The sequence below is a fragment of the Cryptotermes secundus genome, unplaced genomic scaffold (assembly GCF_002891405.2).
Source record: "Cryptotermes secundus unplaced genomic scaffold, Csec_1.0 scaffold721, whole genome shotgun sequence".
NCBI classification, from domain to species: Eukaryota; Metazoa; Arthropoda; class Insecta; order Blattodea; family Kalotermitidae; genus Cryptotermes; species Cryptotermes secundus.
The window spans coordinates 588,616-612,915 of NW_019733845.1; the positions used below are offsets into that span (position 1 = coordinate 588,616).

General features: G+C 39.3%; 1 protein-coding gene across 1 annotated transcript in view; it reads left to right on the top strand.

Moving 5' to 3' along the window:
* The first annotated feature begins 6,164 nt into the window (after positions 1–6,164).
* The window catches only part of LOC111868270, a 27,503-nt gene continuing 9,367 nt past the window's right edge, over positions 6,165–24,300 (top strand). Inside the window, exons 1-5 of the mRNA XM_023858768.2 lie at positions 6,165–7,714; positions 11,842–11,954; positions 13,939–14,087; positions 18,996–19,055; positions 23,963–24,125. Of these exons, the coding sequence (XP_023714536.1) occupies positions 7,303–7,714; positions 11,842–11,954; positions 13,939–14,087; positions 18,996–19,055; positions 23,963–24,125 (897 nt within the window). The 5' untranslated portion in view covers positions 6,165–7,302. The remainder of the gene's footprint in view (positions 7,715–11,841; positions 11,955–13,938; positions 14,088–18,995; positions 19,056–23,962; positions 24,126–24,300) is intronic.

A 24,300-nucleotide genomic window follows, 5' to 3' on the forward strand; every position in this document is an offset into this window, starting at 1 on the left:
CGGGTTTTAACCTACGTGATTATATCCCCATGTAGGAAAAAGCAAAGGGTAGAAACCACAGATCTGATACTTTCCCCCTTCCATTTGATTTTGAAGTTGAAAAATAGCACTTTTTTCCAAAATCGATAAGTAAGTTTCAAGCTTAATTAGACCTAGAGGAAGTGAGTTGAGTGAAACCTAGTAATAATATGATTTGTAGTCCATATCATGAGGAACAAATTGGTTTTCATTGGAGTCTCTAGCTTCAACAGTTATCGAGATACAGAAGATAACGCAAACCTCCTTTTGAGCCGAAAACGCGTTCTTTCGCATTATAAAAACGGCTGTACCGGGAGAACCGAGCGGATTACAGTTTTTTAAAACATATTTTTGAAGTGTGAAAATACGTATGTAGAAATAATTGTACAAAATATGATTTTTTTTAAATGGTGAGCGACCCCTCTGTATGACTTCACAAGGAATGACCCTTATAAGGAAGGAAAGCAAGGCAAGATTTGTTTCTAGTACATTATTATCAATCCGTGTTTGTGTGTGCACGCTCGCTTGTAACTTCTAAACTAAGTTTTTTTTGTATGAAACTAGATGTACCTATATGCTATGCGTTATGGTTTCATGGGGTTCATCTTTATTTTTGTATCTGACTCCGTCAGGAAGCTAAGTAGTTGGCCAGTAAATGAAATTCCCTGCATTTTGTCTCCCATTTCAACGGCCTTGCGAACGTTTCAGGTGGAAGCAATGCTACCGCCTCTTAATATATGGCCCTGAAATGTTATTAAACTGCGAAAAACATGAATCTTTTGTTAAGGTGATGTTTTTGTACAATATAAAACAACATGACAGTTGCTGTATGTTGAATTTTTCTTTTGGTGACGATAGTTAATGAACCATTGGAGACGAGCAAATATGATTTCATACAGAGATATATTATAAACATACCTACAAATTGAGACTCTTTGTTCATATTTAGGGCTTTGTTTGACAGATATGACTAGTAGACATGGATCACAAATTTCTGTAGCTATTAATTTATTGTAACGAAGCACAACGTCACAGCAGCTTGAAGTGCACACATTTGTGATGCCAGTACATGCTAAAGATACAGTAGCAGCCCTCACACCCCTGCCGCTTTACACGCGGGCACAGAACCATCCAAACCTGTTAAGTGGAAGACGCTGGGCGACGTATTTGCCGGGAGGGGCGACCTCTACTCGATCCAGCTCGCAGCCATTCACTTTACTGATGAGTTAACCACATCTTGGTAATTTGTGTAACAGAATACTTTCGTTGTATTGTGTTTAAAAAAACAATCATTCTGGGAACCCTTAAATTCACGTGTAACTGTTCAATGTTGGATTGTGAAACTGAAGTTGGCGAGAAGTCAAAACTGTATGGACTTAACGGAATGAATGAACAGTCAATATTGTAGCATGTAGACCCGTAGCTGGGTAATTGCTCTCTAAACAACCTCCGCTGCTAGGCAACAGATTCCTAGCATGGACAAGTAGACTAACTAGGAAGCGGTTTTTTTCTGCGCGTTCCTCGAAGAAACAGAGGAACGGTGTTTTGTGTCCGGCCCGTGCCGAGATGTTATGACCAGTTATAGTTAGTGCAGTGCATGGAAGTGAAGAGTTGGTTGGTGAATTAGTTATAGAACTGCAGTCCAGTCGTGAGCTGTTGCTATTAGAAGCACGTAGCTGAGGCACGGCGATAGTTCGGGAACCCAGAATAAGGGGAACGTCCGCCGTTGGAAGCCGTTATCAGGCAGTGACTGGTGAAGACACATATGCGGAACTTTTTTTTTCTCTCAGGTGAATATTTAGCGAGGTGCTGCAGATATGCCAGTAGGTCATGTGAAGTCTTCGTTAAATATATTCTATCTAAATGAAAACTTGAAATGACGTGGCAGCTTTTCGTTGAAGTCTCAGTAATCAAATTCATGAAGCTCCGTCTACCGGTTCTCGAGTTGCTTGATTCGTACAGACGGACAATCGAATTTACGTGGGCGAATTCCTCGCAGCGGATAATTCTTGTAGTCTAATTCCTTCAGACGTGTAATAGATACTAAGTTCATAATAGTGCCCCTTCTTAGCGGCCGACATTGGAAACTAAGGTACTATGAATATACCTCATTTTATTTTAGCCTGTAAGTAGCAGAGTGAAATGTTACGTTTCGTCCGATCGGAGGAAACGGTTGTTTCATTACTGTCGTATTAATGCAAGATTAGGTATTGACGTAATTCTCCGAAATTACCGGTGGGACATTATTACCATATAACGACTGCGCAAAATTACTCCACGCTGTTTAATTGGACAGCGCAACTATTTTGCAAAGGCTGATTGTCCCTATATGATATTGTTGAAATTTAAGGTGGCCTGGCGCGTAAGCCTCATACATTGAAATGTCTACTGTGACGGGCACGGAAATCAGACTGGCTTGCATTAAGCAGGACTCTTTTCATTTTACTAGAGGGTCTTACTTTTTCCATGGGGGACTCATCTACAGATGCAAGCAGAACTTGGACTCCGTAGTCTCCACCCTTCGCTCATGATTTTAGTCACACGTCATGAGATATGAACTGCTTTTCGAAACAAGCCGCAGTCGCGTTGGCTCTCTCGTTCGGGTGATAAGGTGTTCGTAAAAGCTATGAACAGCGGTTGGTGCCTTTGACCCATCTCTTTTCATAAACGATTTATCAATAGGCAATAGAGCTTGAGTGTGACTTCACAGTCCACTGTTTTTGTTTCCCACCGATTTAGTGCCTTTCTACGGGCCGTTCGTCTAATGGCTTTGGCGACCCAATTAACTACCGTTTTACATGCTGGATCCCGGGTTGCTTGCCACAGTTTCCTTAACTTCCGCTTATGTTTTAGGAGTCTCTTCAGACCAGATAGATCTATATTTACGCTCGAGAGTATAAGTCTGCTTGTCGATAGCTTATACGTCGAAGCTACAGAGGCAGTAAAGTCGCGGGCCGCTCTATCGGCTTCTTCCCTCGAGTTAATTTGGATTCTAGGTGAAATTAATTCAGAGGACAGGCTTTGAAACTGCTCGCAATCTGAATTTGTCAACCAGATCTAAAAAATGTATGGTTCTAGCATGATTCAGTAAGTGGAAAACGATTAGTAGGTGATCTGAGTCCAGAATGTCAGAGACAGTGACTTGACAGTCGGACATTCTTGTGCACAAGAATATCGAGCACGTCACCATTTCCCGCAGCAGAGTATTGAGTGGGACATTGTGATGCTGAAATTTCAAATTGATTTAGATGTAACAAATTCAGTAGTTTCGCGCCTGAAGTATTGGAAAGTTCACTATTCCAAAATGGATGTTTAGCATTCAGACCTGCTGCCACTAGCGACTTAAGTCTAAAGCTTAATAATACATTGACTTCTGCATCATTCCAAGCGTGGCCTGGTGACTGCTACAAGTAGCACTTCACTATTACCAGTCGGTATGCAGACTCGTAGGCTTCTTTTGAATCAAGAGGTAGCAGGTCTGCATGGTTGTGGGGAATGCCCTTTCTCACTGCAACGGCAGTTCCCGCCTTTTTCTTCCTGGGAAGCGGTCGGTCCGATACGAGTGACAATTCGGAATAACGAAGCTCTCAAGGGGTATGAGATGTGTCTCTGAGAGCGGGGACGCATCTGTATGTAAGTCTTGAAGCTGTTTACTGGGCTCATATCGCTGTCTCCAAATGTTATTTGCATTAAATGAATGCTATGACGTGAACGGCCTATGAACTCTCAGACCTTGTGTACCATTTTTATAATGACCATTGTTTTATATTTTTCTGAGACAGCTTCTCTGTGCTCTGTCATGGTGTGTTGCACTACAGTGGCGACCTTTAACATGTCACTGTTAGACGAACTGGGGCTTGTACACCCAGTAGCAGATGCTGCTTCACGGGGTGCCGCAAGCTTTTCCCATCTGTCTGCGATGCATATGGTTGCTGATGCGTGTTTTGACGCAGTGTAGCTGCATAGGATTGCTCTGGTGAGATACTTAGAGAAGGGCGTTATGCCAGGGGATCCCTTGGGAGCTCGTTGTACTCTTCTCCTTTCGCATGGCTGCAACCTCTGTATGACGCTGGATGAGGTTTCGCTCCCCCGTGTAGGATGCAATTGCAGAAACTCGACGTAGGTTCTGTGTTTATTTCTTTTTCAGGGCATTTCCTGTGCAGGTGACCACCGCACCACAAACGTTGAAGGGGTTGCTTGCAGTTGGCCTAGAGGTGGCCAGATTTTTGGCAGTTTTATCATTGCGTTAGGCCAGTCTGAGCTCTGTACAACTTAACCTTGATAATACGTAATATGGTTAAGGCTAGTCAGCTTTAATATCTCGTAAGAATTTACATTTCTTGTTAAGGTAACAAGTAGTAGAGGGAAGGGTTCCACGTGTGTTTGTCCGTTGGGTGCTGTTCGAGTGGCCGTCATTAGCCTCACGCTGATGACGTTGAAGCCTAAGTCCCCAGAACTTTGGAAATGTCATCCACTTTCGAGTCTAGGGGAAGTTGACGAATTACTGTCTTTGTGGACTTTTGGAATTTGGGGAGAAGTTAAAATAGTAGAGATTATTTTTCTCCAGGTGGGATTTCATGGCTGAATAGTCTGCCATTTATTTTATTATGATACGGATTCTATTTCGTGTTTTTCGGAACTCGTACTCTCCTTTGGCGTGCTCTTTTAAGTCGCTTTGGAGGAGAATGAAGTTTGGGTAGAAGTCATGATTAATGGTGGCGGCCCACTTTTTTCTGGGAACCGTCTGCTCCGGCAGGGTGTGTTTTGCTTCAGTAGTCTCCGTGTCCATGCCAGTAGTTATGAGAGGTGCGAAGAAATTTGGAGTTAACACCATTTTGGAGGCAGCTTGACAGATGCGGATTTTAGGTTTGGTTTTAATCGACTTCTTGGCTGTCTGTGAGGTATTGTTAGGGATATGCCCCGGTCGGTAGGTTACATGGCTGCTGGCCGTTACCAGCACAGTTTTTCCTGGCTTCACTGTCCTCGAGAGTGAAGACCTATCAAGATGCTGTCAAAAGTTTAAAGGAACTGAAGGAATTTGCCGTACAACGGAATGATTCAGACATCATTAGTGTAATTTCTCAAGTTAAATTGTTTGTGGAAAGTCAAGCAGCAAGAGAGTAAACTGCGTGCAAAAACTCTCAGTTGTGGTAAAAATATAAAAAGTGAGTACTGACATTTTTTTTTTCTGATCAGTTGAATGTTTGCATGTGTTCAGTGATTATAGTGTGAATAAATTAATGAGTATGGTGTTTTGTTTTGTCTCAAATGCATGCGTGCCCTGGTTTAATTATTGTAGTATACCCTGATTAAACGGAAACCTGGCTTCAGCGGAAAAATGATCTGGACTCTTGAGATTCCTTATAAGACAGGTTTTACACTATTAAGAATCGCTGGGAGACTGCTGTAATAGAATAAGATGTTTATAAGACCGTCCCTCTGTAGCACAGTCTTGTAAACATCTTATTCTATAATAGCGATCTGCCTAATGAACATTGCCTAGGTCTTTTTTTGTATTTACAGTTACTCTTATTTTTCACAATAAACAAATTATTACGGCTGTCTGATATCTACTCTGAAGTGAAATATCTTTCGTTTTAAATTCATTCCACCGTTAATTTGTTTTACTTCTACTTTCGAAGGTGAATTATATATATATATTTACATTAAGCAAATTTTCCGCTACTCCATTGGCTATAGCGCATTGGTTTTACTAGTACCCAAATTCGGAATGAAGTAAATAAAATAATATGCATTTTATGTGCTTAAGACATACTAGGAAAATGAAAACTGTATATTGACTAGAATCAAGGTGAAAAATCTGAACGCGCCTGAAATGTTGCATTATACGTGTATTTCCTATCTTGTTACATTTGTATTCGATATAATGGTTCTGTAGTTTTTGTTGTATTTGACAGTTGTGGTGTAGTTTACACTTGGTAGAGTTAGATAATTTTCGTTTTGATTACGATTTTACGAGAAATAAATGATCCCATTTTGGTGAATGTGATAAAAGGCTGACCTGTGATTAGGCAGTATGTGAAATATGGTGCGGTCCGAAAGCATTGGCACGGTGGAACCGAAGGAGAGGAAGAGCAGAAATGAGAGTTCGTTTACCACGTGATTCCTGAGAGGATTGGTGGAGAAGTCAGTCGCTGGTCAGTGTAGAGTGACAGTGTTTGCAGGTTGCTGTTGTTCATGAAATAGGGACAACGTGGCAGAGCATATTTCCTAGTGCTGTACTAAGTAAAGCAAACAGATTTGCCAGAATAATTTTATTTAACGGGGAAAGAAGACACGGTTCTAATATATGACAGTTGTGTGGCGTGTAAGAGAAATGCTAAGTTTTATAGCGTATGAAAACTTTCACCTGTATTTCGTAGGCTATTGGAGTTACATACTCTAGCGTCTGGCAAGTAATGGAAACCAGTTGTATTTGACAGCTGGCGAATGACATGTGGCAGTTACATGAAAATCTCTTGTAATTTACGAAAAATTTGTAACGTAATGTGTTATGCAGTGTGCGTGATACTGTGTCAGGTGAAATCTGTAATCACTGATACATGAAATTTTCTGTTACCGTGCTCAGTTGAATCGGGTGAGATAATCTTAGTATTAAGCATACGAAAACCCGGACATATTGTATGCAGTCATACATTTGGCACTGTGCGAGGTAGAAATATGCTAATTGTTTATTGACAGCAATCGAGCAATATGTACGTATGTATTATCACGTCTGGAAGTCGTTAACCATTTACTTCCAGATTTGTGAAATTGTAGGACTACTGGCAAGGTTAACTCTTCGTATTTTGACGTAGATTTCGCGTTTCTCAAATTTTATTTCAGTAAGGTTAGATTGGCTTAGTCAATTTTGTGTGAATTATGTAGGTCTGATAAGCGTAAATAATAAATTAATTTTGGGAGAACTTTGGCGGAAATTACGTGGGTGCATAGGCCTACTATAGAGGCCCATATGTATGGTTACTGCGATTGTTCCAAATTCTGATTTGCAAAGTATGTCATTCCAGTTCACGCCATGAAATGTTGATTTCAGCACGGTTCACTGAACTCTTGCCCCATGTATGCAGACCCAGTGCATTCAGAATGTTTCCTCCCGGCGCCCTGTTAACGTACAAAGTAGCTGAAAGGTAGCATGAACGAATCCGGCTTTGCAGAGCATTGCCGTCTTAAAATATGAGAATGAAAATTGAACGAATAAACATGTGCTGGAAGGAGCAAATGTAACGTAGTCGTTTTGAACTGAAGATTCTTATTAGCCCACTAATGGAAAATAAAACTGAAGAGAATGTAGGAGCTAATGAATTAGTTAGAAAAAACAATCCTGTGAAAAGAACTCGCGTACCCGATCTGACCGACGAGGATATAGAAGAGGACTACGAATCTTTGGAGTATGAAGAAGACTGCTATTATTCATACGTAGCAGAATCAGGAACGCCAAGTTTTGACCATTGTTGGCCCGAAGATGGAAATTTCGTTGAAAATTTGCCTGCATCTGGACTAGATGATTCACTGGCAGCCGAAGTGGACCCTTTTTGCGTTGAAGCTGAATTTTATTCAAAACCCGCCAGCAGAAAAGCGAGAAGTGTGAGAGTGACATTTCAAGACCTTTCTAAACCGTACTTCGCAAAAGTCAGCAGTCCCCGCAACTACAGGCGTTTTCTGCAGTTGGTGAAAGGTAAAACGTTACACATTATTTGTCGAATTATTCGGGTAATTCTCTCCCTTTCCCGACCTAATTTTTAACGCTCAAACAGAAAGGAGAACATATATATACATTGCATAAAACCGAAAATGAAGTCAGAATTGAACTGAGTATGTTACATTTTTGTTTTCGGCTGTAGGCATGTAGTTAAGCATCAAACTAAACTCATGGAGCTGAGTCCTTCGTGAGAAGCCACCACTCGCTCGGCTACTCTAAAGAATTTCCCAATAATTTTCATTTCATGCATCCTGTTGTGTTATAATATACAATTTCTTCATTAAGACCGTCACAACACAACTACGTGTATATTAAGGTCAGTGCCTAGTTTGGCTCTGCTACATGTTTCGGCTATTAAAAGCCATCATCAGGCAAATACATGGCTAACATATATACACCACTGAACTGCAGTACTAATAAAATTCGATACAATAATATTAAATAAACACTTGGTGTAAAATATAATAAATTAGATTAAATAAAACAAAAGTTATATTATAAAACAAGAATAAAAATTCTTTTACATCATCGAGTCAGTCGTTGGTTTTTGTGATTTTGTTGTGTTCCTATGGACAAATTGGAGTATTCTATATTTTGTGCATATATAATAAATTGTTTTGGAGGGTCGTGATGTAGATATAGTAATATTAATGTTAATCATTTAGTCGGTGCCTCATCTTACAAAGTATTAACCGTTCTGTAGGGAATATATTTTTTTATTGCCTGTTGGGTGGGACTAAGTCCCTTGTACTGCGGCCACTTCTGGCCTATTGTAGCAGCCCAAGATGATAGGTGAGGGTGATTGTGGAGCAACTGGTGGGATGAGGATTGGCAGGGGAAACCGAAGTACTCGGAGAAAACCTACCCAGCGCCACTTTGTCCACCACAAATCCCACTTGACCAGACCCGGGATCGAACCCGGGCGGTGGGAAGCAAGCGACTAACCGCTTGAGCTATGGCTCGGCCTGTAGGAGTCTGCACCATAAACGTACATTTTGACCAATCTGTCAAGACCTTCGTTCATAGGATAAGTATTAGGATCATTACTTTGTGGGCCTAAAATTGCGTTAGTAAAGTTTTATGTAGAATAAATCAGAGACACTTCCACTTACTGAGTCACTGGTTATAAGTTACGGAATAGCACAGATGTTGGCCTAATAATACGCATGGACTAAATCAGCGTATTTCTCAGAAACTTGTTGTAGGTGTGAGACATGAGCTAATAGTTTTTGTCCCGTTGACGTCGTGCTATCTCGCCGTAAAAAAAAACCGATTCCAAGCCGAAATATACGATTGTTCATATTGTTGTTTTACATTCTGCAAAACTAAAACAAAAAATGCCGGAACAAAAGTAACATATCGTCGAACAAATGTTAAATGTATAATTTGAAGGCCATGTGGCGGTAGTGTTGCGTGTATCTCGGAAGTTTGCGCGGTCAGCATGTTTGTATTAACTCGTCGTAGGTAAAAATGGAGCCTAGGTGACCTACAGCGACCCAGTGTTTACGTCAACTTTTGTGAAAATTTGAAAGATACTTAACCTAACTTAAGATAAGAACTCATAATTGTAGCATATTTATCATTAGGTCTACGCATGTATTCATTGTGCGCGTTGAAATGTATCCTAAATGTGAACGTGGAAGATCCTCTGAAAATTAGGAGATTGGACACTATCATACTCGTATTAGCATAGCCAAAAACTGCAGGAAGTTAATCACTTGTGATGGGCGAAGCGGAAGTTGCAGGCGGCCAACAAATCGAATTAATTTCCGTTCCACACAGGTTACGATTAAGAGACGCCATGAATGCCACAGAATTTGTTAGTCCATTTGTATGTTTGTATAGATTGAGGCAAAAACCCTTGTGCACCAACCGTAGACGAGGTGTGTGTTCAACGAGTCCCTTATACGTACATTAATGTAATTACATTTCTCATACTTAAGTTACAACACATAATATAAATGGCCCCCAAATGCTTGTAGACATGCATCTACACGTTCCGTTTGCAAATACATGCAACAATTTAATCGAAGGAATATTCCTGATGAAATTTACAATGGCTTCCTTCAGTTCGAAGGTAGTGTGAGGATTGTCTTTGCAAAATGCGCCTTTCATTGCCCCCCACATACAGTAATCAATGGGTGTAAGGCCGGGTGACCGTGGTAGCGAAATGCGCTTTGAAATCATTCTGTTCCCGTAACCAATCGCACAGCAGCGTCATGGAAACCCGAGCCGTGTGTGCAGTAACGCCGTCGCGTTGGAAGTAGCCGCGGCCAATTTCGTTCTCGTTTAAATGATCAATGAAGGAGTAAACAACCACTTCACAGTAACGTTCCGTGTTGATGGTGTTATCCAAGAATATGGAGCCGATCATCCGATTTCGTGATATGGCGCACCACACAGCAACCTTCTGGTCCTGAAACTGTGTATCCTTGATCTCACGCGGATTATTCACTGTCCAAACGCAGCTGTTTGGATGTTGACGTAACCGGACAAATGAAACCACGCCTTATCGGTAAATATGTGATGTCCAGAAGTGTGTCTCTTAAACCATCGGCAATAGTCAACACGCTTGACATTGTCCCTTTCTTTCAATGCATGCACTGAAGTTACCGTGTATGGAGTGAGGTACAGATGTTTCTTGAGCACTCCACATCTGCTGTGCTGACTAGGTACATTAATACAAAAAATGGGGCGGTTTCATCATTTGCAGTGTAGATGCACAGTGAATTCAGGCCCAATCTGTATAAAACGCCAGCTTTTGACATTCTGATACCAGGCCAGTTTTGGCCTCTTCAAATCCCGTTTTTCCCGTTATTTGCCATAATAGGGATGTCATATCTGCGCCCACATATTTCATCTACCGAACTTTGTAATTGATTTAGATGACATTTGGTATGGTAGGGCCATATTACAATTTTGCGATGGACGTGTAAGGCTGACCTCACCGCCATCTGTGAGCCGATGTGTAGAAAATGTGGGAGCCTCGACCTCTCACAACCATATAGGCCTCCATGGCCTGTTACTGCTATAGCTAACCTAGTAATGGGTGAACATGCTACAGTATTTTATCTGGTGCTAATTTATTTTCTGCTTCCTTTCTGTGCAACGTAAGAGTGAAAACTACAGCCTAGTCAGGCTAAAGAAAAACACCCATCGGTCCATTATCAAACATCATATGTTGCCATATTCGCAACTCAACACCTAGCAACTGCGAATATAGAATTGCATCCTTGTTTGAGCCAGATATGACCTAGCAAAGATTTACTCCAGAATTGTTCAATTGATGAATGTCAGTATTGTAATCCACTAGAAATCATTGTAAATAAGGGCCCATATGAATGAATGAATGTACAAGGGGTTGGCCCTTGCACCGCGACCACAGTGATCTGTTGTGCCTCCTCTTCTGATTATCCCCTCAACAATCCTGCGCTTCGAATGAAGCATAGGATTATGTATGTGGGGACGTCAAAATAGTCACTTGGTTCCATAAAATATTCACTCAAGTGATGCAAATGGGCCCATATAAGAAGAAAGATGATTTGCAATTCAAAAAGAGTATTTGCTAAACAGTTACAGTGACCTGATGATGGCGAGTTAAAATAGTCGAAACATGTTGTGATATTAATTAAACAAATTGAATGTTATACATTCTTTGAGTTGTGTTAGATGGAACAAGTGTAATAGAATATTTTACAAATATGCAACAGGATGCACTCTGTAAAGAGAGATCCAGAACCATTCTGACAGACATGTTGATGTATTGGTGCTGTGTTCTGGAAGTACGTATTGGTTACCAGCTCACCTTATGATTTTTGGTGGTTTTCCTCTGTCTTTCCAGTTTAATGGAGGAATAGTACTCTGGAATGGGCCGTGCTTATTTCATTTCAAGCTCTTACCCAAGTTCTGCTTATGATCATATTCCCATGACATTCAACACTACAAAACCTCTGCAATTTTAAGCATCATCATTACAAAGTCAAAGAATCCACCACATCGATCCCATTGTCTTTCATTCTGTATATCCTCAGTAGGCAAAGAATTCAAATAAATAAATTAATGATCTCAGAAGTTTAAACATGGGATATGAATTATTGTTCCAGCTGAGGAGGCACCGGTTGACATGTCCCCAGACTCAGGTATTAATGAACTACATGGATTAACCCCTGAGGAGCAGGAGCGTCAACGCCAGGAATGGCAACAGGAACTTACAATGGTATGTTTTGTTTACAAGTGGTAGGAGGAATATTACACTCTGTAATACTTTGACAGTTGTGATCTGCTTGCAGATTCCCACAAATTTGAATAGGTGGAAGAACTACTTCTCTCAGTTATTGAATGTACTTGGGGTCAGTGATGTTAGGCAGACAGAAATGTATACAGCTGTTCCGTTAGTACCTGATCCTAGCCCTTTTGAGGTTGAAAGTGCTATTGCAAAATTGATTTGTAGATTTCAAGAAAGTGTATGATTTGGTTGGGAGGGAAGTATTGTACAGTATTCTGATACAGTTTGGGATACCTATGAAACTAGTTAAGCTGATTAAAATGTGTTTAAATGAAATGTATAGTAAAGTCTGTATAGGTAAACATTTGTCTCGTAAAGTTCCTATCCAGAATGTTCTAAGACAAGGAGATGCTTCATGGCCACTCTTCAACTTTGCTTTAGAATATGCCATTAGGAAGGTCCAGGGAAACCAGGTGAGACTGAAATTAAACGGGCACATCAGCTGTTAGTCTATGCCAGTGATGTGAATCTACTGGGTGATAATGTAGATACCATAAAGAAAAACACACAGACTTTAATTGATGCAAGTAAGGAGGTTGGTCTAGAAGTAAACACTGAGAAAACTAAGTATATGTTTCTGTCTCATCACCATAATGCAGGGCAAAATCATGACATAATGATAGGAAACAGATGTTTTGAAAATGTGGCACAATTAAGATATTTGGGAACAACGATAACAGATCGAAACCTGATTCAGGAGGAAATTAAGAGGCAATTGAACTCGGGTAATGCTTGCTACCATTCAGTCCAGAACCTTTTGTCTTCTCGTCTGCTGTCCAAAAAATAAAAATTAGAATATACAGAACTATAATTTTGCCCGTGGTTCTGTATGGGCGTGAAACTTGGTCTCTAACATTAAGTGAGGAACGTAGACCGAGGGTGTTTGAGAACAGGGTGTTGAGGAGAATATTTGGACCGAAGAGAGATGAAGTGACAGAAGGTTGGAGAAAACTGCATAATGAGGAGCTTCATAACTTGTACTCTTCTCCAAGTACAATTAGAATGATCAAGTCAAGGAGGATGAGGTGGGCAGGGCATGTAGCATGAATGGGGGAGACGAGGAATGCATATAGGATATTGGTGGCATAGCCAGAAGGAAAGAGACTACTGGGAAGACTAAGGCGTAGGTGGGTGGACAATATTAAAATGGATCTTAGAGAGATAGGATGGAATGGTGTGTATTGGACTGATCTGGCTCAGGATATGGATCAGTGGAGGGCTCTTGTTAACACAGTAATGAACCTTCAGGTTCCATAAAATGCTGGGAAATTCTTGAGTAACTGCAGATTTGTCTTCTCCTCAAGAAGGGATCAGCTCCATAAGTAAGTAAATAATCCTCTGTTACATTTTTTTTGTGACCAGTTAGTGCCATTTTAGACTGTACTTTGCCTGGAGTATACTAATCTGTATTTTCCTAGTATTTTTTATTTTCTTTTCATTATGCTGTCAACATACAGGTATAGATATTTGTATTTTGATGTATGTTCACAAATATGCCAAATCATTACAGTGGTACTTATAGTTACCAGTGAACAGTACAGCTTATGTTATTGAGGGAATCTGTTTCATTGCCCTGAAACCAAAACAGTCCTTTCAAGACATGCCGGAACTGCTTTATGGTATGATTATGTTCCAGAGTGTTCATGTAGTAGTATATTCAAGACATACAAACTGTAAAAGCGACAATGAGAGGTCTCAGATTTATTAATGCAGATAATTATAATATTGTTAAGGTAAAATCACTGAAAAAATGTGTACAGATCACACTGTATCTCATCATCTCATCAAGCTGTATACTATCATGTAAGTACCCAACATCTGATGCAGGTGTTGAGAGAAAATTGTCACCAGACAGCAGTTTATTGGGGTGGAACTGTTACCACAGTTCATCAGTGAATAATTATAATGTTCATAGGTTGAACAGGAGATCCAAACACTTCGCCAGGTTCTTGCATCAAAAGTGAAGATGTCACAGGAACTGAAGCGGAAGCTGGGCATCAGTGTTTGGAAGGAATTCCAAGATGACATGTCACAGGGTATTCGCAATGTCAAGGAGTCCAATGTGTAAGTACTGATACTATTACATACTAGTAAATACATAGCATTATTTAATAGATATTGCTAGAAATGCTTCTTAATCTTACTTCTGTGTGTATGTCAGGTCCCAGTTTTCTTCTTTAATTCTTTGTTGCTTTAAACATGTTTATTTTAAGTATTTTCATGTGTATGAGTGACTGTAGATGGGGTTTGGATTGGTAATTGTATTTATTGAGTACATAAAGATTGTAGCTACAAGTAAGTGTAGTGCTATCGGTAATTCACACACTTTAAAATTCACTACAGCAAACACTAATTCGTTTCAGTCTGTTTTGTCTTCACCAGTCATCTGGTAACAGCTTCCAGTTCTGTAGCTTCCTCAGCTTCCGTGTTCATGCCTTTACTGGCTGGCGACTGTCTCCCAACTAATTAAACTCTAGACTTGTCCTGCTTATAACACCACAGCATGGACTGCATAGAAAACACCGTTTCCAACAGTTCTTCTGTTGTTACATCAGACAGCTGTCGCATGGATCGCGTAGAGAACACCTCTTCCCACTTAGTCCGTTGGTGCATGTCAGGAATCTGTTGGCTAGCAGTGGTCATTGTGTACAGAGTCATTATTTAGCAACAGGTCTACATGCTACAGTATGTAGCATTTAACACATTCATTGCAGAATTTTTAAATGTCAGTTTAGACCTGCTAGTGAAGTATCCATGGGTAAACCCATAAACAACATTTTTATGTATTTCATGCACAAATTCTGTGAGATAAATGCTTAATGGGGAGATCTTGTTTATAGTTTATCTAGTCATAGTTCATCTTCAAACCCACTGAGCAGCTCTCGAAAAAATTTAATATGGGGAGTATGTTCTAAAAGTTATTTGGTGAGCTTGCTTTTAGTTAATATTGATCAGGTATTAACAGCAGACTGTAATTGCCCTTTGTGAATCATCTTGGAAATGGATGATCATGCAGAAAATTTGTATGTCATAAAATATGCTTCCTATTAAAATCGATTTCTTTTACTTGAAGTAATTTTTGATACATTATATGTGTAACAGAGTACATGAACAATTATTTTTATGACTGAAAAACCTTACATTTAACAAACAAACAAACAAACAAGTGAACAAAGTAACTGAGAGACCACTGCTTGTTGACAAAGTTAGTGCCAACTTTAGCTGATAGAGGGTGTTGTGTGGTCAGCACAATGAATCCCCATGCCTGTTAATTTCGGTTTCCTAGAACAGAGCTGCTATTTCCTTGGAATAGCTCCTCAGTTATCCTCACGAGGCTCAGTGGACCCTGTTCCAGATCCACTACTTCTCAGAAAATCTGATAGTGCCGGGAATCAAACCCAGACCTCTGGATCTGTAGCCAGGAGCTCTGACAACCAGACCACAGAACATGTCATAATAAATTGATAGGAAGACCAATAAGATATTCTGAATCAGAAATGGATGGAAATGTGTTCTGCACTGCAGTATTCCCTTCTGCTGTTGTTTTGTTATTAAAAAATACTTCAAATGTATATGTATATCAAAAATAGATACAAATTCAGATATATTAAATTTAAAACTATAATCTGTCAGGCATTTGCAATGAGTTATTGAAGAAGGGCTAAATATTTTTATGGCTGATCTGAAATGTTATGAGCCAACTTTGGTTTTGGTCAGATGCCCTGGTGATAGCTCTTCTAATTGGTATTGAATGTCCTAAGCGGCTAGGTTTAGTTGTGACATAAACCACCAGACTTATAGTTTCCGTGTCTTTGGATTTGAAGGCATGCCAGTCAGTCATAAGTAGTGACAACTTAATTAATTAATAACAGTTAACAGTATTCATGCAGGAAGGAGCCAAAACCTTTCAAGTGTTATGATAAAAAATAAACCTTTAGTATGTTGGATACATATCTCCTTTAGAAAAATGAGGAAATAATTTTTATATGCCTTACAGGTGATTTTGTAAGAAATTTTTAATTTATTGTTTAATCTTAGTTTCATGAATGACACTGTTAGTATAATGTGACAATGCGTAGCATCAGAAAACATCTCTGAGAAGTAAATGGTTCCTTTAAAAGTTCTGGGACAGGAGACGCTTCACAAATCTGGTATCACCGAGAGACCTTTAGATGCAGTTGTCTTCAGAATGTTTTTCCGCAGTTACACTGAAAAAGAAGCACAATATCTCTTAGAGGACAGTCTTTTGAAGGTCTTGAATTTTTGCCGCATTCTTGAACAGCTTATAAGCTAGTCCTTTATCCAGTGAAATAGATAGAAATTGCATTTTGCAGGATAGGGAGATTACAGAGGGTGGGGAAGCCTTGCCATGGCGCTATGCTTGGTGAGTTGCTACTGCACAATTAGTGATCAATATGTAGGACCCTTGTCATGCAGGAGCACTTAGGTTTTAGCAAGCTTCAGGAAACCATCCTCCTGTAGATGATCTTGTGTTGCACTTCGTTTTGTTGTTTGTACTTCTCGTAGTGTCAGGAATAAACTCATGGTGCACAATGCCTTGCCATTTGAAAGAGACTTCCAGACTCACCTTTCCTTTGAGTATTTCTGCTAGAACTTAGTTTTTCTTGATATCTGTTATATCCTTTTCATGGAGGATTTTGTATATTTTAAGGATCATGCGGGAAAGACCAAATTTTGTCAACTGTAACTTTCTGTTTGAGAAAATCTGCTGAAATGATTAACCAGTCACTGATCCTCACACCTGATACATTTATCACATTGTTCCTGTGTTGGCAGTCTTTATATTGTGTGGTGGCAGGTGTTGTACATATATATATATACATGTATATTTCTTCATGTCCTGTTAAGGATGGTGTTACTGTAACTGACATATGAAGTTCACCAAGAAGATCTAGAGATAAAGTTATAGGTTTGTGTTTGGGAGGTTCTCAGTTTGAATCTCAGCCAGGATACTGGCTATTATGACTGGGGTTCTTTGTGGTTTGCCTCAGTTTCTGGGGGAATAACTCAATTAGGCTTTGACCAGTTCCTTCCAAACCCTTTTCCAGTCATTATTCACCGGTCTTCCTTCTATCTGATGCTAAAATAATCTACACACTGACAGTACTGGTATGTAAACTACTGAAGAAACCATCTAAAATCCCAATTTTCTGTATAATTGTTTTTATTGTTTGACGCTCAGTCCGCATTACCTCCTACCTCTGTCACTTATATCCTTGTTCTTTGATGTTGCTGCCCATGTGCTCCATAGAGCATCTTCTAACAATTCATGGCCTTCCTTGAGCCTGTTATGCCACAACTTTAATATGACATGCCATATGTCATCGAGACTATCTGTAGTATTGATGTTATCAATTTACATAAAAAATGCCGAATTTTTATGTTAGCTTGCTGTTCAGGGTGATTCATTCCCCACCCCACCCCACAGCCTTCCTCACCTTGCATTCTGCCCTGAGTTTATTGTGTTTCCTATGCTCATTGGCAATTCAGTATTTCTGCTTTGTGTTTAGAACTAGCATAGAAGGTCTGAAATAAAGTTTCCGAACTCGGCAGCAGTGGACAGAAACCTTAGCATGGTTTGATGACGTTGGCCTATCAGTGTTTCACAGCTATGTTGTTGCTGATCTATGGCAGCCTCTTTCTGAGTGGAGTATATTATTGTGTGAATGTGTTTAGGTGTGCCGTCACAAGAATGTCAGAGCTTGAATTAGAGCAACAAATGAACATTAAATTTTTGTTAAACTTGGCAAGAGTGGAAGTGAAATCAGAGAGATGTTGGTGCAAGTTTATGGGAACTTATTTCTGTTCCTGAAGATAAGGGATATATTAAAAAAAAAGGCATTTTGATGACATTCATGACATCAGGAATATTTTGATGGCAGCTGTGAAGCCCATTTCACAGAACCAGTTTCGAAATTGTTTTGAAGGGTGGACTAGGCACTGGCATCAGTGCATAGCTTCCCAATGGGAGTAATTTGAAGGTGACCACAGTGATATTCAGCAATGAGGTAGGTAGCACTTTTACCGCGATGAGTTTGCGAACTTTATTGTCAGACCACGGACATATACTTCAGCATTTCAAAAGATTAATTACTTAAGCTGAAAGTGGTAGATTTGCATCAGTACCTATATTGATATTATAGCTTTCTCTTTTGTAGACAAATTTTATTACAAACATTAATATGAGTTTACCTAACACTGTTAGTGCCAAGTCTAATGCTACATTCTATTCTAGAATTGCCAGACTGTTTCATAAATAAAAGACAGGGAAGTGTAAGCTTAAATCACAAGGTTTTGAGGATTGACACGTTTTGACCCCCCTGTATTAGAAAAGTGTTTTTGGAATGCCATCTGTCTGTTTTATGTGCCTTGCTAATGCCTGGATGTTTGGTTGGATTTGATTTATGTTCAGGTATTAAGAATTTATCTGTCATAGGTCAGTGTCGGGTGAATATAAACCTTCTAGCTTCAAGAATAAGGCCCTTTCAGACAACCCCCCATAAAATGGTGACTTTCTGAAAGATGGCTCCTTTGTCAGTTTTCTCAGAGCTGCCTCTTATAATTGTGATTAAATTAGAGTTATTTATGAGACCTTCTCCTTAAATAAAAGTGATTGGGCAGTATCTTCAGGAAAATAATAGTATGTGAACTAGGGTTCTGAATGTGAAATGTTGATTTTGTTCAATCTGGCTTTATGGTCGGACATATTTCATTATTGTTCGGTATTTGATAACAGTGGTCTGTTGGGCAGAAATCAGTTTTACTTCCAAGGTAATGTAGGCTAGGTCAGTCATATATGAGGAAGTATGTGCATTGTCTTTGCACCAAATTTTTATTTAGTCTGTGACTCTTTCACGACTGTTGTAGCATGTATTTTTCTTTTGCAATATGTGTTTCCTGTTCTTTTCTCTTTTTGTGGCTGATGGTTTGTTTACTACATTTTTGCACCAGATATCAAAATGTTGAAGGCAAGATAGAACAAATTAGCAAAGCAGTCACTGATGCACCAATGTAAGTATTTGTGAAGTCTGAAAATTTTCTATTTTGATTACTTCTTCTCAGTGTTCTGAAAGTGAATGTGTGTTATATACAGTTTTTGAACACTGATAATGTCATTGTACATGCAGTTAGTGTTTATGAAACCTGACTGTCCAATCTGTGTGACATAAATATTTGTTTTTGTAGTCTGGAAAATAATGATGTGTCAAGTAGGAAGTAAGCATGTACACGAAGTCTGGCTTCATAACTACTGTCCATCTGTACAGTAATACTGACACAATACCCAAAAACATCTTTCATTGCAAGGGAGAAACCTACATTTAGAGTGTTTCAACACATTGTGTTCTTAAGGAAAAAGAAAGAAATAGGAAGTAACAGGAGGATCAGGAAATTATTTAATGGTAGTGATTAAGTACTGGAGGATAATATTTGAAATATAGAATGCATGTGGGAGATGAGAATCACATACAAAATTGAAGTGAGAAAATCATAAAGGACAGATATTGCTTGAGAGACCGAGGTATAGATGGCAGTAATGTTAAATTGGGCCTTGAAGAAATGAGGTCTGATGGTGTAAACTGCATTCATCCTGCTCATGGTAGGTTTCAGTGGATATCTCTTGTGAACACAGTAGACCTACTAAAACTTTATATTTCATAAGAGCAGAGTTTCCTGATCAACTGAGCAACGTCAGCTTTCCATTGACTCAGTTGTCTATATGAATGAATGCATGCATGCGTAAGGGTGGGCCATATTAAAGCAGCTCTTGCATTGTAACCTTCAATAATCTGTTGTGCTTCCCCCTTTTTTTATTAGCCCTTTATCAATCCTACACTTCGAATGAAATGTCGGTCTCTGTTTATCAGGGTGTCATAGTAGTCACTTGGTTCCATAAAAAACTGGCCCGGGTGGCAAAATCTTAAATCACATACGATATGTGTGGCTAATTCATATTTTTTCCAGGCACCATTCATGAGTGTGGCAATCCCAGTTCGAAAAGGTGTCCTTTTAGGTGACAGTGTCATGTAAATAGTCATACTACCGCTCTTAATTGTTCTCTGTTTAATTTTAAGAGATCCTTTGTATATGAATGTGTGTTATTGACTTGTAAAAGAAAGACTGAAACTAAGTTGAATCTTGCAATGCTTCACCATTCCTCTTGTGGCTTATTTATCATGAGAAAACATTCCTTATAATTTCTCTATTAAGTAGAAAATTCTGTTCTTCCATCATCAGGGGTATTCGCCCATCTTAAAAAAGTTTTGACAGTTTTGCATTTCATGTTTAAAATATTGAATTGTCTGATACTGAAGTAACAGGAAGGTTTTCTGTTTGGAGGTTAATTTAATTAAATCATAATATACGATAGATATAGCTTGTGTATGTTGGTTTTTATAAGAGGTGAGAATTATTTTATAAAAATTTTGTTGTAGTATGTTACTCTGCACATAAGAGAAGTATTACTACATTGCAACCTCAGTGTAATGAGAACTTATAAAATTCATAAAAAACTAGTCAGGTTATTGTCTCCTACCCCACACCACATGTTAACTAAAAGTCAGTGTTGAAAATGACATTCTGCTACCCTCATCTGGATTTTCATATGCCCAGAGTGTGTGAATTCCTTATGTTGGTAATACTGTCGAGGGTACATTGAACCTCATCCTTGAACAGAATGCATAACTGTGATTACAGCCATTCACAAAATTACAGTAAAACTTGGTTATAGCAACATCGGTTTCTGTGACACCTTGTCTATTGCGTCAAATATTCAATGGTACGAACTAATTCCTCATAAAGCAACTGTTTTTATACCTTGCTTAGTACGACATGCACAAATGCATCAACCTCGTATGTAACGTCATTTTCATTCCTGAATTTCTCTGATATCGTGGGAAAGTTCGATGTGTCTGCCCACCCTCACTTTCTCTACTTGCTGACATGACTGTCCTGGAAGAATACGACCGCGGGCTGTAAGAGGAGCGTGGGTTTTATGCGAAGACAAGGGTGTGGGGTGGGACTGCGTGAATAGTGCAAGAGGACACAGCAGGTTGTTAACTGCATTCCTTTCCTAGAATCTCATCTAACAGGACCTCACATTGTCTACTTACCCTATAGTGTTCCTGCCTAAACCCAGAGAAGTGCAGTAGCGAAAACATGGCAATGAAAAGGAAAGTTTTAAGCATTGAAGAGAAAGTTAAAGTGCTTCGTGAAATAGAAAATGGAAGGAAAAAAGCTGATGTATGCCGCGAATTTGGTTTGGTGAATTCTACAGTACAAACGATATGGAGAATCCATATTAATTCCACGTTAATGTTACGTTAGTCTGTACTTAACTACGCATTTCACTAAAAAATTCAACATTTTAACATTTTTGGTAGATTTTTACGTGACTAACATAAGGCTACTGTGGAAGTGCCCATTTCGGTTACAACACATTCGTTTATAACGACACTATTTTTAGGTCCCTTTGATGACGTAACCAAGTTCTACTGTATATCTGGGGTGATCTTCCAGTAAGAGGTGTGGTACTCATTGGAGGTGATACAGATAGAAACCATCATGGAAGGGAATTCTCAATACCTGTGTCTGTGCTTCACCAGTCATCCTGGAAATTCTGTGTGTACTTGCTTGGGCTTGCATCTTCTCCATTCTTTCATTCACATTCTTTCTCTTGTGGGAAGGAACCAGCCTTCCTCAAAGTTTTGTGTGGGTTCTTAAATGGTTTTCATTGTGGAATTCTCTGAAGTGGATATCTTTGCCAGTATTCCACCACAGCAGCCCTGCCATTTCCATTGCAGAAACTGTATACAAAATGCATTTCGGCATATTCTCCATATATAAATGTGTTAGGCATTTTGACTGCAGTCACACTGCAACACAACAGTGCCACCCTAGCCTAGACAGTACACAAGCAGGAACTCAGTTGTGTTACAGCAACTCTAGCTCACTCCACTAGTGCTTTGCTCAGTAAGTGTCAAATCAGCTTATAGTTTATTAGACATTTTTGCTCCAGATGACCTATAGAGAGCACTGGAGAGTGATCGATGCCATACGATTTGTGAGCGGGCCCGAGAGACAGGATTAGCACATACGACTGTGCTTCACATTCTGAAGCAACGCCTGGGCATGAGAAAAATTGCATCACAGTTGGTTTCAAGTGATTTGACAGAAGTGCAGAAATGGCTATGTTACGATGCTGCTCGTAACCACTTGGAGTGCTATGAGTGCAAAGGAGAGGTTTTCTTACGCCGTACCATTACGCTGGATGAGACATGGGCGAAATCGTACTCGTACGAGCCACAAATGAAATGCCAATCGAACGAATGGCGTCATTACGGGTCACCACGAAAATGAAAAGTTCGTCAGAACCCCAACAGTGTGAAAGTTGTGGTGATTCTCATGTACAACTGTGATGGTGTTATCCTAATGCATACCATTCCCCGACAGCAGACCGTCAGTGCGCAGCATTACTGTTCATTTTTGGAACACACCCTGCGACCAGCTTTGAGAAAGAAGTGGCGACACTTTCTTCAGAACCCACCCATCGTTTTGCAGGAGAATGCTCGGCCACATGCAGCGCAAGCTGTGGCTGATTTGTTCGATCGATGGGGCTGGAAAGTGCTGTACCATCCATCATACTCCCCATACTCAAGCCCTTGTGACTTCGACTTGATTCCTAAGATGAGGAAACCACTTCGTGGCATTCGCTTCAGAACTGTTCCAGAGATTCTTAAGGCAGTAGACCACTCCATTCGAACTATCAGCACAACAGGCGCTGCTAAAGGTATCCTACGACTTCCACATCGCTGGCAACGAGTTGTACACAATGCTGGTGACTACATTGAAGGACAGTAAACTTCAAAACATGCATCTATTTTGTATCAGTTGGAAATAAATAGTTTCCACTATTAAGTTCCAACCCTCATATAAAAGACACCTAAAATATATTAGTCACTAAAAGTATAACTTTAATACTTTAAAATTTTATTAAATATCCTAAAATGTCATTAAGACACTGCAGGTACATCTTATACACTAAAAGTGACTATCAAAATACTTCAAAATGTCTTTCTGTTTTACATAATGTTTCTTTCCAATTTTTGCAACATGTTTTGGCCGCATATGTGCCATCATCAGGCAACTTTTAATTTGTGGGGAGACCACTGCACTGTTCACTTGTCTCTCGTGCTCCCGTGCACATCGTCATTTTGTTGTAGCTCATATCTAGAATACTGTTGTTGTATTCTTTTTTCGTATGTCGTTTTGTCCTGTATATGTTTTTGGTGCTGTCTTCATGTATATGCTTTATCGAAAGTGTACTTGAATAATAAGAATAATACTTCTCATACAAGATTTTCCATGGCATTCTGTTAGCTTCCATTCTTTCTACCTGTCCCAGCCAGTCAATTCTTCTTGCCTTTATAAATCTAACTGTATGTCTTATTTCTTCACTCTCTCATCTATTTCTTCATTGTTTCTAATTCTCCACTGCTCTTCTTATTTTATTGGCCCATATATTTTCCTAATAATTTTTCTTTCAAATTTTCTTAAATTGTTTTCATCCTTTTTCTTTAACACCCATGTCTCACTACTATAGTAAGGGGAAATCAAGCATGAATAAACAAACAGTAATAAGTAAGTAAGATTTCAGGTTCCCCAGCATTGGTTATGAAAAGTACTTTTTATTGGGATATAATGTTATGTAGTCCGATGAATGTCAACCGACATTTTGAAGAAGTATATCCCCCCATCTTCAGGGTTGAAGAATAAGCTTAGCATGAAAGCAGGTGGAAAGCAGAACCAGATTGTAACTGAGAATTGTAATGTCAGCATTTCCTTCACCTGCCTTATAATAACAGTAGTTTAATTCCATATTCAGTTTATGATAGTGACTTCATTGAATGCTGATTTTTTAGGTATCAGAAAACAGAATCTGTAATTAAGACAACAGCAGAGAAAACTACATCTATTCTGGGTGGATTTGGATCATCTGTAAGCACGAAGCTTGGACAGCTCAAGAATTCAGAATCATTCCGCTCTCTTGAGGAGAAAGTTGGTTCAGCATACGAGAATGTTAAGGTGACTCAATCATCATTACTAACCCTTCATATCTGGAGTGTATGAGCTTTGTTGAGGAAAGTTATTGATTATGTTTAGGGATGATATTTATCTACTTTTTCTGTTCCTAGAATAGTGTGAGATGTGGAAATAATGTTTTAATTTTGTATATAGTGGCATACAGTGCTTTTTTTTT